Genomic DNA, 13,500 nt, shown 5'->3' with positions numbered 1-13,500 from the left:
TAGTATTTCTGTTTGAGGTATAGTAGAGATCTCTGAGCTTGTTTGGTTCGGAGATGTTCGAGTTGACCCTCTGTGTGTTTGAGGGAGCGTTTTAGGTCTCTTGTGGGGTTTTTCAGAATTCCTTCTCTGATATCCGACAGCTTCTTTTCCAGTTCTGTTTCCCACTGCCGTGTTTGTTTGTCCCTGGTCGCTTTGAGGGCGATTAAATGGCCTCTGATTACGGCTTTGGCCGCCTCCCATACGGTGCTCAAGGGGACCTCCCCCGTGTCGTTATGTTCAAAGAATTCCTCCAATTTTTCCCTAATGGAGTCTCCCATCACTGGGTCGGATAGAATTTCTTGTGGGAGTGTCCACCTCCAAATTCTCTTATCATTCCCCGGAGTCGACAGATCCAGCCAGATAGGTGCGTGGTCCGACAGTGAAATGGGGCCCAGCTCCAGGTCTTGTATTTTGCCCAAGATCCCCACTGACACCCAGAAGTAGTCTATCCTAGACATTGTGTTGTGAACGTGTGAAAAGTAGGTGAAACCCTTGGTTTGGCCTTTATGTTCCCTCCACGCGTCCCACAGGGCCATGCCTTCCATTTGTTTCCTCAATCGCTGAGAGGGGGCGCTCTGGTGGAGGGGTCCGCTTGCACTACGGTCTGATTGGGGGTGCCAGGCCATATTTAGATCACCTCCTATAATCATTTCCCCCTTCGCGAACCCCTCCAGCCTCCTCATTGTGTCCCTCAGAAAGCCATCCTGGCCCGAGTTAGGGGCGTAAATGGAAGCCAATGTCATAAGGGCGTTGTGAAGTTTGATATTGGCGAAGACAAACCTTCCGTCCTTGTCTGAGGTCTTGTCAATCACCTTTACTTCTATGTTTGCTCTCGCAGCGATCAACACTCCCGCCTTTTTTTCGGCGGCGTTAGATTGTGCTATTATCTCGTATCCTCTCAGGCGAATTTTCCCCCTATCTTGAGCTTTAATGTGGGTCTCTTGGAGCAGAAGGACATCCGCCTTTTCTCTTCGTAGCATGATCTCCATTTTTTTCCGCTTCACCGGGGAGTTCAGGCCCCTTACATTTAAAGTTACGAGACGAATCTTCCCCATTTCCACTGGTCTGATTGTGCCTGTGTTGAGCTCGAGTTGTGCTTCCCCTTCTTGCTTCCGGAAGATCTACCCACCCATCCCGAACAATAAACAATTCCCCCAACCAAAAACTTTGTTTTAACTTTACTCCCGAGGAGGGCACGGGTACCTAAGGTAGCTCTGGCGTTCCGCCTATCGCTCCCAGCCCTCTGTAGGCTCGAGGTCAACTTGGAGGGGAGTCCTAAACCCCTCATCGTTCCTTGACTTTTATGTAAGTTGTTCTAGCTCTGTGCCGGGCCGGTTCAATCTGTCGAATGCGTCATCCATCATCGGTGGCCGTTTCATGTGGAGTCTTCTGTTATTGAGCCCCGGGTCTTATGTGTTTTCGTTTTTGCCTCCTCTAATTTGTTTCGGAGGGCCCAACCCGGCCCCCGCCACGCCGTTTTCTTTTCTGTCGGATCCTTTCCCAGCCCCCCGGCCTGTTGTGTGGTTCTCCCATTTTCCTGTCTTTTCTAGCCAAGGGTTCCCCTGGCTGGATGTCCAAGATGGCTAGCCCCTCTTCCGTGGTGGTCACCCTCCTTTGTTTCCCTTCCCAGTCGAACAGGAGACCGAAAGGGAATGTCCATTTATATTTTATCTCTCTAGTGACCAATTCCCTCGTGAGAGGAGCCATATCTCTTCTTTTTAGGAGTGTAACTGCTGATAAGTCCTGATACAGCTGAATGTCTGCCCCATTCATCCTGATCTGGTCTAACTGCCTTGCTCTTCGTAGAATGAGCTCTTTTTGTGGATAAGATGACACCGCCGCCAGGACGTCTCTGGGTCTCTCCCCCGGTGCCCCCACGCGCCTCGGACCCACTCGGTGTATTCGATCGATCCCCACTGTCTCCGGGTCCTGAGCTTCGATGATATCCCCGAAGACTTCCTGCACAGCCTTCTTGAGGTCCCCGTCCAGGACCGATTCTGGCATATTTTTGATGCGAATATTTGATCTGCGGGATCTATTCTCGAGGTCTTCGCATTGAATTTCTAGATTATGGGTCAGGCGCACCAGTTGTTCTTGTGTTTCGGCGCGCTGAAGGGCCTCTTCTTCTGCGTTTTGCACTATCTTCTCCAGGGTGTCCGTCCTTTCCTCCAGGTTGGCGATGTCGTGTTGGACTCCCTGTATCGCCTGTTGCATATCCTGTTTAATAGCTGCAAATTGGTCCTGGACCGTTGACATCAATTTTTCTTGTAGTTCTTTGAACCAGGAGTGCATATCGTCTTTTGTCGGAGGTTGGGAGCCGGGGGCCAGGTCCCCCGCCACGGACGAGTTTGCGGTCTGTTGAATAGCGTCCTCCTGTATCCTGCTCCTGGTCGATACTGGGGTGTCCCCTGCCCACATTTGTATCAGGTTGGAGTCTTGTTTGGGGGGCTGCTGTGACTGTAGGGATCCCCCCCCCCTCCCCTTCGCTTTAGACATGTCTGCCTTTGAGAGTTCTTGTCCTGGGGTCCCCCCGGAGGCGCCTGTCCCCTCTACTATTTCTGGGGCCGTGGATAAGTCTCTTGGCAGGTGGGCCTTGGTGCGTCCTGGTGATCAAGAGTCTCTCCTTGGGTTGCTTGTCGTAGTAGGGGGTGGCTTCGGAGGGCAAGGGGGGGGGCGCAGAGTCCCCTTTGCTGTTGCGCCTGTTGTGAGGGCCCCTCGTGTGCTGTAGGGTTGGGGCTCAGGTTGGTGCGGCCCTCCGAGATTGCCTTATTCCCGCAGCCGAGGGGTGGGGGGGGGGAAGCCCCTCTCTGCCTTGGCCGGGAGGGCCCTCGTGGAATTATGCTGGCCCCCCAAGTTCACAGGGTCTCTGGGGGGCGCGGGGCGCACCAGGGAGGGAGTCTCACCTGTGGTCCGCCGGACCGGGGACCTCCGCCGCGGGGACTCCGGGACGCACCCGGCACCAGCCCGCTCCTCCCGCGGGGTCCACAGCGCCGTGGGTCGACGATCCCGTTACTCGGAGGCGCCCACAGTCCGCCCTGCCGCGGGCGCCGCAATGCTGGGGATCCAATCCAGAAGGCCCCTCCGACCCTCGCCTCCCCAGCCTCAGCCACGCGTCCTCCTCGGGGGGCCGGCGATGGTGGTTCGCCGCGTGTGCGGGCCGTTCCCTGTCTCGGTGGGGGAGGGGGAGCTCCGTTCCTCGGCGCGGGAGGGGGGGGGTGACGTGTCCACCCTCCGTGGCCCGTGGCAGGGGCCGTATCCGGGGCTTTGTGCGGAACGGCCGCCCTCCGGATCGCTGCTTCAGGGTGCTTATTAGTGGCCCGGCGGGAGCGAGACTCACTCGCGTCCACTCGCTCCGGCGGCCATCTTGGAAATATGCAAGTAATTATTGATGCATTGATGAGAGGGTGCCAGGATTGCCCAAAGATGGATGCTGATAAATACCCTGGGCTCTGTTACACAGATGATGCCGTCCTTCTGGCTAACACTCCCCAGGGTCTGAGACATGCCTTGTCTATATTCAACAGTAAATGCTCTGAATTACACTTGTCATTAAATATTGCCAAGTGCAAAGTGATGATCTCCAAACTCCCACGTAGGAAAGGGAGATCCTTAACATTGAATGTCTGAGGCCCCATGATCGAGCAAGTATCATATTTTGATTATCTCAGAGTTCGCTTTGAGGAATCTGGTAGCTGGGGGCCACTGGTGGCAAAATCAGCTTTATCTTTAACTAAGTATTGTGGTGGCATTCTTTCATTTGTTGTCAAACATGGCAGGGGTGCAATCGCGCCTGCCCTGGAACTGTTCCATAAACAAGCTTTACCTGCACCCACATATGGATCAGAACTGTGGGGCCATGTTAATATTGTTAAACTGTCCACTTGTGAAAGCACATTTTTGAGGGAACTGCTGCTTCTGCCTGTGTCTGAGCAGACTGCCCAGGTCAAGTTGGAACTTGATAATAACCGAGTATCGGCCCAGATTGCGATTAAATGATACTGTTCTGGGCGAGAGTCTGGACTGGTGCTGGTATGGTAAAATACAGGAATGCCTTGTTATGAGCTTAAATGGGGGGAGAAGGTTAAATTAGTTTACACTTGTTAAGTCAGGTCTTTCCCAGTTGGACATGCCTGATCTGTGGAACAAGCCCCAAAATACCAGGGCAGGGGCTGTGAGCACCTTGAAAACCAAAGAGAAGATGGTCAGGTTTGAGAATCTGATAGCTGATGCTATGAAGTTAAAATTTGGTGCAGAATTTTTCAAACGTATGATGTATCTAGGCTTTAAGGGTTACCTGGATGATATTCCCTTGCTTTTTGAGAAATCTCTGTATGCAGGATTCAGGCTTGGTTGTTTACCAGTTGCTTGCAGATCCATGAGAGGGCTGCGTATACAGTCAGAGCTTTGCCCAATGTGTGGACTCTATGTGGAAACTATGATGAATTTTGTGTCAAGGTGTTGCGAAAACCCATCGACTGAGATATATGTACCTGAGACCTATCCTGAATATCAAACGTATTCGTTGTGTAACCCCTGCTATGAGATTCTTAAGAGAATGCTTGCATCCTCATGTGGTTTATGGTACAGCTCCTTTTATTACCAGGGCATGGCTACAGAGAAATAGGGCCCTGAAGTTTGGTCCCAGTAATATGGTAACCTATGGATAAGTATCCAAGGCTGTGAGATTGATCTCTCCTTGGTCATTATATAATTACATTGTTAACCGTTTTATAATTCTTCTCAATTGAATGTGTCATTTTTATTAATTTTCATGTGTTGTTAAGCATTACTTCTACATGTAACTATGTATATTTTTCTATTTTTCTATAATTATGGTCCTTTGGAATGAAATAATTTGTCATTTGATAACAATTGTATTTGGAACTTAAGGTTAAAACCGATGAAAAGTTTGTTTGACTGACTGGCAAATGGGGGCGTACCCACTTGCATGAAGACCTGCAACTTCCAGGCACTCTCTTAAGTCCTCTAGAAAGCGAAAAAGGAATTCTAGCCCACCCTCATTGACTCGCACTGCAACCATCCTCGCTGGCTACAGGGCACCCCAAACTCCTCCTAAATCTAGGACTATGAACTCCACTCTCACAGCTAATCACATTGCTGAATACTTTGTTGCTAACATTTCCAAAATTAGATACTCTCTCTTTACCTTCTACACACTGCCTCCTTCTACATTCTACACTCTGCCTACTATGCCATCATCCTCGTCCTCTAGCTCCCACTCTAGTCACACTAATCCTGAGAAAAGTCCAATCTCTACTGATGAAGGCTAACCCCTCTTGTGCCCCATCAGACCCTCTTGCTTCGCAGCTACTCAAGACTATTTCCCCTTTAGTGGGGCTCTGAACTGGCTGAACTCTTCAACCTGTCCTTTGACTCTGCTTGCTTTCCCTGTTTTCAAAATGGTAATGGTCATTCCTCTCCTAAAAAGGCAAAGGTCTGACCAAACCTACGGTCTAACTTTTCCCTGTGTCTGTCCTTCCACAGGATTCTAAAGTGCTTGAAATGGTTGTGTTCAACCGTCTTACCAATTTCTTAAAGATGCACAACCTTTGAAACCCCTACAAGCAGGTTTCCTCTCCTGTCACTCCACGAAACCTGCTCTCATTAATGTCTACATCTTCTTTGCCTCGGCTAAGCACTCCAACCTATCAATTATCCTCATTCTCCTTGACCTGTCACCTGCCTTTGAAACTATCTATCACGCTGATCTCCTTAATACTCTCTCACTCTTCTTGGGATTTACAATCCAGTACTTGCCTGGAATGAATCCTACCTGGCACCTTGCCACTTCCATGTCTCCTGTAGCAACAACACCTCTCAGCTCACTCCTCTAACTGTTGGTGTTCCACAAGGCTCTGTTTTGGGTTTTCACCTCTTTACACTCTACACCTCTACTCTCATGGCACTAATTTCCTCCATTGGGTTCTCATACCAACTATTCACAGACGACACCCAAATCACCTTCTCGTCCCCTTAACTTTTCTCTGATATCTTTATCAAACTTCCAACTGTCTCTTTGCCATTAAATATTGCATGGCTTTACACTCTCTGATGTTAAACCCTACCAAAAGGATGTGCTCTTCTTCCCTGCCAAATACTCTCTCTCATCTCCTCCTTTGCCATCCCACTCCCACCTCACATTCTCCCCTACTGTTCTTCAGCTAGAAATCTCAGCGCCATATATGACCCTTTTTACATTTTCTCTACTTTCATCTCCAAAACTGCAATAGTGGCTCTCCTCAACCTCCTAAATGTTTGGAAATATTAGAAAAATCAGGCACCTCCTCCCTTTCAACACTGTCAAGCATCTCTTAACCACCATTTCTTCTCTAAACTGGACTACTGTGCCAGCATCCTCTTTGGTCTCCCTAACTATGCTTTGTGTCCTCTCGACAATATCATTACCTTCACTGCCAGAACTCTGTTTGAACTCCCTCACTTCCCACCTACTTTCTTGTACCGACACCAGGCTGGATGGCTGATGCAAAAATAGGGCAATATTAAATGTCTTCACCTGGTTAACAAATCTATCCACAGTAAGGCACCAATGTATCTATCCTCCTCTATCCAACTAAACAAGCCTTCTCGTAATCTCCATTCTGCCTCCTTGACTACCTTTGTGCTACCCCACCCTCCCTGTGCTTCCTCGCACTTCTGCTCTTTCTCTCGTCTTGTTCCACTTGCATGGAATTCTCTTCCCCCAGATATCCGAGATACAGTTTACATGGAAATGTTCAAGACCAAATTAAAAGTCTACCTCCTCTCTCTGAGTTACCCTCTTCACTGACCTCTCATCTGACTTCTAGCTAACATTTTTCCCTCACCTCACCTGCCTCTATCCCTACATTGTCTGGCTCCACTCTAGCGCTTCATTCATCATGGTCACCTCCCAAACACAGCGGGCCATAGCACCTACCTGCACTTTGAAAAGTCGAATGTTGGTTGTCCTTAATCTATGTAGGCCCGCCTATGTTTTTTCCCCGGTGACTGTTCCATTTACTCCCCTCCACAACCTGGTCAAAGTGTCACTCGTACGCTCCCCATTGTAAGCTTCCCGTCAAATCTAAATTCTAATATTTTGTACGTTCTTTTGTGTTCAAAAGAGCATGGTTCCTCCCTGTATATAAATAAGCAACAATAAACACAAATAAAATCTGAGTTTGAGGTTGTGGAAATCCCTACAAAATGCAAACAATACTAACAGTACCATGCAAAGTGGCATGTGATGACAGCATAGATGCATGTGTGTCTAGAGGGGAGCCTTGCATGCCTGTGGTGTTAGGATGCATTGGCCAGAACATTGTTGTGTACGTTGATTGTATGAGGGGCGTCGCATTGTGTTGTTGGATGTCTGTTTGGCGGATTATCCTAACACCCCAAAGTAACCGTGATTCAAAGATGGCACCTTATACGTCGAAAATAAACAAATATATCTTATTCAATTGAGGTTTGTGAGTCGATTAGGTGGTATGTGTATAGTGTATTTGAGCACAGAGTCTGGCAATGTGAGTGTAAGGAGGCTAGTGGGAGGCTGTGGGTAACTTGGAACCTCCATCCAATGTGGCAATTGTGATGTGTCATAAGGAATGCCTGCTGGGTGATGTCTTGGTAGTGGTGCTCTTCGGGTAAGGTACTTGTGAGGCTGTCTCCTGAGGCACCCTTGAGTGGGTTGGCGTCTCAGGGAGTGGTTAGTTGCTGGTGCTGGAGAAGAGTGGGGGAGCCCAGTGAGGAGTGGAATCCATATGGAGCATGCATCAGTGGGTAGAAAGTAGAAGAGGAGGAGTGTAAGCCGTAGGAGACATGCATTAATGGGGACCAAGTGCAAAAGGAGGAGTGGAAGCCGTGATGAGCAAGCAGCAGCAGGTAACAAGTATACAGTGGAAGAGAATAGTACCTGGGAAGAGTGTGAAGACAGGGTCCTGGTTGACCCCTAGGAACAAATCAGCATGATACAAGGTCAGGTCGCGATATCTAGGAGCTAGTCAGATCTTCTACATTGGCATCTGAGAAGAAAAACACGTTTGGGCACTAATTTCATTGGGCACTCTGAAGAAGCATTGGAAAATCCAATAGATCTGGCATTTTATAGGTAGGCGTTGGTATTTGTTATGGATATATATGGATATATGGCATGCCAAAAGAAGTGTGTTTGATTTAGACTAAAATGCCATACAATCAGAATGTCCCATGTAGCCTTGAAGCTTGTTTTAGCAGCACAACATGTGCCGGCCATGCATAATAAAAATGTGTTAAACGTGTTTTTGTATCTGAACATAGAAACACTAAATACTAGTTTTGCACACATTATTGCTCAATCACAATGCATAGATCAAAACATCTAATTAGAGCCTGAGGCTTATGACTAGTGCATTGTTCCAGTGCTCCTGTGAACACAATTAAGGCAGGCACATTGGTACTGCTGGAAGAGATTTTATTAAATGGTTTATTGTATAGACACTCAGATTAACATGTCATATTGTAGGCTAAGCAGCTTGCATCCAATTAGTATTTACAAAGTTTTTTTTTCCATGGGCAGCTCTCTTTACCTCTTTTACCTGATGAAGTGAAATATAATTAATAATACTTCTTCCTCAAAAGCATGTTATTGCAGTATCAAAGTCACTGCAGCAGTGTACAGGGCAGCAGTGCAGATTAGCAGGCACATGTGGCTGATTCTCTACTCTATAGTGTTGCTCCTAATACTTTTTATATGATATAAAAAGTCGAAAACTGGAGCAAATCTTAAAAGATGCTGCACACATCACCAGACCTGTTTCAGTTTAGGGCTTGTTTTGTGGATCACGTATAAGATAGCATGTGCACAGCTCAGATGCTTGGGGCATCTCCTTATTTGGCCAAGTGCAAAACTTTGTGAATCTGGCCCAGGAGGTATGCTGTCCCTTACCTAGCTGCGAAATAGTTTAGCGCAGCATTGATCATTGGAAACACCTGTGATTTGTGTGTGGGAAGAATTTACAAGTCTATTCCTAGCTTTCATGTAAAAACAGCAGGCCCTATGCATTTCCTAGGTACTGAATGGGATTTGTATATTGCAGGTGTTTGATCCATTGAGGTTTTCGCCTGAGAATTCGTCCAACAGGCATTCCCATGCATTCATACCATTTGCAGCAGGAGCAAGGTAAGTCTTGCTACAGTATCCTTTCTGCATTATACAAATGAGTATCATCACCTTCTCCTCTCCAACTTTCTTCTCCACCTGTGGTGTCCCCCAAAGTTCAATTCTCTCCTCTTGGCTCTTTAGCATCTACCTTGCTCTGCTGGCGCACCTCATCTGCTCCTTTTCCCCCAACTTCCAAAGTGATGCAGACGACACTCAACTCTTTCTTAAACCTCCTCGGGAGGATAGCTCAGCGGGAACGTGCCCATCTTGGAAGCAAGATGACACACAGCAACACCGGTTCGAACCCCGGGTCTGCGCTTAGAAACCTCTCAGTATTAAGCGCATTATAAATAACATATCATATCATATCCTGCTGACCCCCTTGCACCTTCCATCATCCCTGACTGCCTATGTGCCATTCAGTCCTAGTGTACCTCTAATGATCTCTGCCTCAGTGCCTGTAAAACTGAGATCATTCCCATCGGGTCCCCTGCACGCCCTTTGTTCCCTTCACTCTGGCCTTCCTCCATGAGCTCTCCCCCTGCTCCTTCTTCTGAAGCCAGAAACCTTGGAGTCATCTTCGACTCCTATCTCTCCTTCCTCCCACACAATCAGTACATTGCCGAAAAAAGTCCCACTTTCAGCTATTCCTTCTCAAAGGAATTCTCCCTTTTCTCACTTTCCCTCAGTGGCTCAATGTTACCTGAACTCTGGTGCACTCTAGGCTTGACTATGGCAATAGCCTCGTCATCATTCTACCTTCCTCCACTCTGTGACCTCTCCAGCTAATCCAGAATAGGGCAGCAAGACCTATCCTTGGCCTTAAGCCCAGGGACCCCATCTCTCCTGCCCTAAAAAGTCTTCACTGGCTCCCATTTGCTGCACAGATTAAATTCAAATCCCTCTGCATCATCCACAAGACTGTCTGGGCCTGGGGACCTCACTATTTTCAACTTTATCTCACTAAATACTCTCCCTCCAGACCTCTACGTTCCTCTGGCACCAACTCTTTGTGTGTAAAGCGCTTTGCTAAACAGAGGGCAGAGGTTGATCGCTTTCTTCAGCTGGCTCCCTACTATGGAACAGAATCCCCCTCACTCTGTGCCTTGAGTAGGACTTCATTAAATTCTGGAAGCTCCTCAAGACTTTCCTCTTTACCTCCTACTTCCCACCTTCTCTCATCTGTTAATCTCCCAGTTGCTGCAATAGGTTGCTTGGGCCCTTAAGCATCCTTGGGGCCCCGCCTACCACATCCAATTGCCCTGCTTCTGTCTACTCAGCACATGCCTTGGCACTACCTCTGCCTTGGAGGCTTGCACTTACACCCAACACGGCTCCAAGCCATGTAGCACTTACCACACCATGCACTTCATCTGTTGCTCACTCATGAGCATGGACACTCCAGCACATACCCCTTCTGCCCTCTTCCCTGCTGCACTTGCACGTTCTGAATTACTCACAAGGCATAGTAGGTTTGTCCTTTCCTTTTCTTTTTTTTGTTTTCCCCTCTTCATTTGTGCATTCAATGTATCACTCCCTTGTTCCCTCCCTTTGCCCTGTGGGCACTTTGAAACAGTGTGTTGGCGAAAGGCGCTATATAAAACATAATAAATACAAATACAAATGTACTTTCTGTATAAGCGCCTAACAAGCAAACAATAAATAAATAACTAAACACAAACAACAAAAAACACAAATCTTATCATTTTACATGCTTCCTTCCTCGCCCGGTATGACCTGCTCCCAGCACTATCTAGGTCAGTTGTTATCCTTTCTTCAGATGATTTTGCTGTGGGCATTCACTATCCTGCCTTTAACGAGCTGTACCTCCTCCTTCTCGTCCCTTCCACCTGCGTTATTGTACAGCATAATGACTGCTGACACAGCAAAAATGTATCTTTGCTCTTGGTGTTGGATCCAGCAGAAATGTGTGATTGATAGCACAACCGCTCGGTTGAGCTTTTCAGAATCAATCTATGCATATTTATCTTGCGAAGCACCACATGTGTGTGGAGAAAGCACATGGAACCCCAACATCTGTCTATACTTTTGTGCACTTCTTTGGAAGCATGTGGTGATCCCGGGTGACCCCCCCCTCCACTGTGCCCATAATAACAGATCAGGAAATGGTGGCTGCTGTTGCAAAAATGGCCGCCACCACTGTGGCATTGGCGTCAAATGTTATGCCTAGTTGCTCCTGATGAAGAAAGCAACAAAATAAGTGGGAATCTCAATTCAGAACCCCTGGGGCATACGGATGTCCACCACTTGTGCTCATACTATGGTGGGCACCTGAAGTGAAGTAGCAGATGTAGAGGGAATCCATGCCCACATGTCTTTCTTGGATTATCTCCACATCTGCATCTTTGGAACAAGGAAAAAGTTTAAACTCTTTCCTGGTTTTGCACTTATCCTACAAATAATTTGCCACATATATACATTTTTAGTCTTTAAAATAGACAAATGATCTCCAAGTCGAATTTAATGGTTACTAAATTCTTAAATCTTACCGACACGTGTTTCGACCTTTGGTCGTCTTCAAGTCTACATTGTATATTTACGGTTGCGCATCAAGCTTGTATTCCTCTAATAATGTCCTTACATTGGACTCTCACATTCCCTGTATTCAATATAGAATGGCAATCCTTCTGTGGTTGTTAGATTTCTAATTTGTTGTCCTCAGCCTAGGTGTAATTTTCAATAACCCGATCAGAGCTTAATCCTGGTCGTGTCAGCGATCCTCGTGGCAATCTAGGGTAGATTAGAAATCTGGTGTATATCTAAAAAGCAGTTATGACAACCACAGAAGGATTGACATTCTATATTGAATACAGGGAATTTGAGAGTCCAACGTAAGGACATTATAAGAGGAATACAAGCTAGATGAGCAACCGTAAATATACAATGTAATGCCTTGAAGACGACCAAAGGTCGAAACACGTGTCAGCAAGATTTAAGAATTTAGTAACCATTAAATTCGACATGGAGAACATTTGTCTATGTTAAAGACTAAAAATTAATACATGTGCCGAATTATTTGTAGGATGAATGCAAAACCAGGAAAGTGTTTAGACTTTTTACATTTTAGGAGGTTTAGGGGCTAAATCTCTACTTTTCACTGATCTGCAGCTATCTCAATAACTAAATATGACCTAATCACGATTAAAAACCTAAGCACCTTTACAGTCAGGTTGCCCCATTATTTTTCTTTGGAACAAGGGTCAAAGTCTACACCAATAATCTCAACCTTTGGAACTCTGGTGCACAGTTTGTGTAAGAGGGCTCAGATGATTCTTCACTTTGTGCTCTGGACCCAAAGAGGCCTTTTTTATCAGTATATTAAACAAATTGCACCTTTCATTCCATTTCCCTAGAAACTGCATTGGACAGTCCTTTGCCATGAATGAGATGAAAGTCGCTGTGGCTTTGACACTACTCCGTTTCAAGCTTTCACCAGATGAAACAAAACCACCAATCAAGGTGCCTCAACTTATCTTGCGGTCCATGAATGGAATACACGTTAAGCTGGAGAAAATATGCTGATTGGACATGGATGTAACATGATATCCTGGCATGAGAACTTAGTGTAATAGTTTGTTTTACAGCATCACAAATAATAAAATATCTTTCAAAATATGTAAAACACCTTCGCGTAATGTTGAATGCTTGGAACCCAAAGAAAGTGTCCTCACGCAGGCCAGCAAGTCACAGGTTCTGGTCCGCCAAGGGAAGCTGTGTCCTTCAATCCCATCAACGTCAATAAAAGGTGTAAAGACCATACATGTGCCTTCATAGGGACTCCTGGGCTGCATTATGAGAACAAGTATGGGCAATTACGTTTGTTTTGTGCACAATATCTTTATTACATAGTCACCAATTCAAGACAAGGGAAAATGATGTAAATTGTAGACGATTCGCATTCACGCCTCAAAACAACAACTGCCAGGCCTCGGTGTTCCAGTTGCTCAAGTAGAACCTTCAATACGGTCTTGTATACCACACAACCAGCATTCACACCGTGGGATTTGCCTTCCTACATTCCTCAGCGGCTATTGAAGGTATATCTAACTTCATGTCAACATCCCACCCCCAGCATTTGTTAAATGATTTGTTGTAAAAGCCAAGAGTGTATCATTTATGCCTAATGTTATGTAAGTCACTCCTCTGCTCTGTGGGGCCAAATTTTAACTATCGAATGAATATATGTTGTTACTTCAAGTTAGGGTTGCATAAACGTTTATAATTCTGAAACTGCACTATTCCCTAACCCACACCTTAGGGCCTTTCTTGGGGGCCCCTCCATACAACCCTGGACTGCC

General features: G+C 46.5%; 1 protein-coding gene across 1 annotated transcript in view; it reads left to right on the top strand.

Moving 5' to 3' along the window:
- The window catches only part of LOC138548002 (cytochrome P450 4B1-like), a 166,739-nt gene extending 153,766 nt beyond the window's left edge, over positions 1–12,973 (top strand). The window contains exons 11-12 of the mRNA XM_069642249.1: positions 9,117–9,199; positions 12,556–12,973. Coding sequence (XP_069498350.1) covers positions 9,117–9,199; positions 12,556–12,724 — 252 coding nt within the window. The 3' untranslated portion in view covers positions 12,725–12,973. The remainder of the gene's footprint in view (positions 1–9,116; positions 9,200–12,555) is intronic.
- The last annotated feature ends 527 nt before the right edge of the window (positions 12,974–13,500 follow it).

The sequence above is a fragment of the Ambystoma mexicanum genome, chromosome 1q, assembly GCF_040938575.1.
Source record: "Ambystoma mexicanum isolate Mex_15411 chromosome 1q, UKY_AmexF1_1, whole genome shotgun sequence".
NCBI classification, from domain to species: Eukaryota; Metazoa; Chordata; class Amphibia; order Caudata; family Ambystomatidae; genus Ambystoma; species Ambystoma mexicanum.
This window is presented reverse-complemented; position numbering and strand designations above follow the sequence as displayed.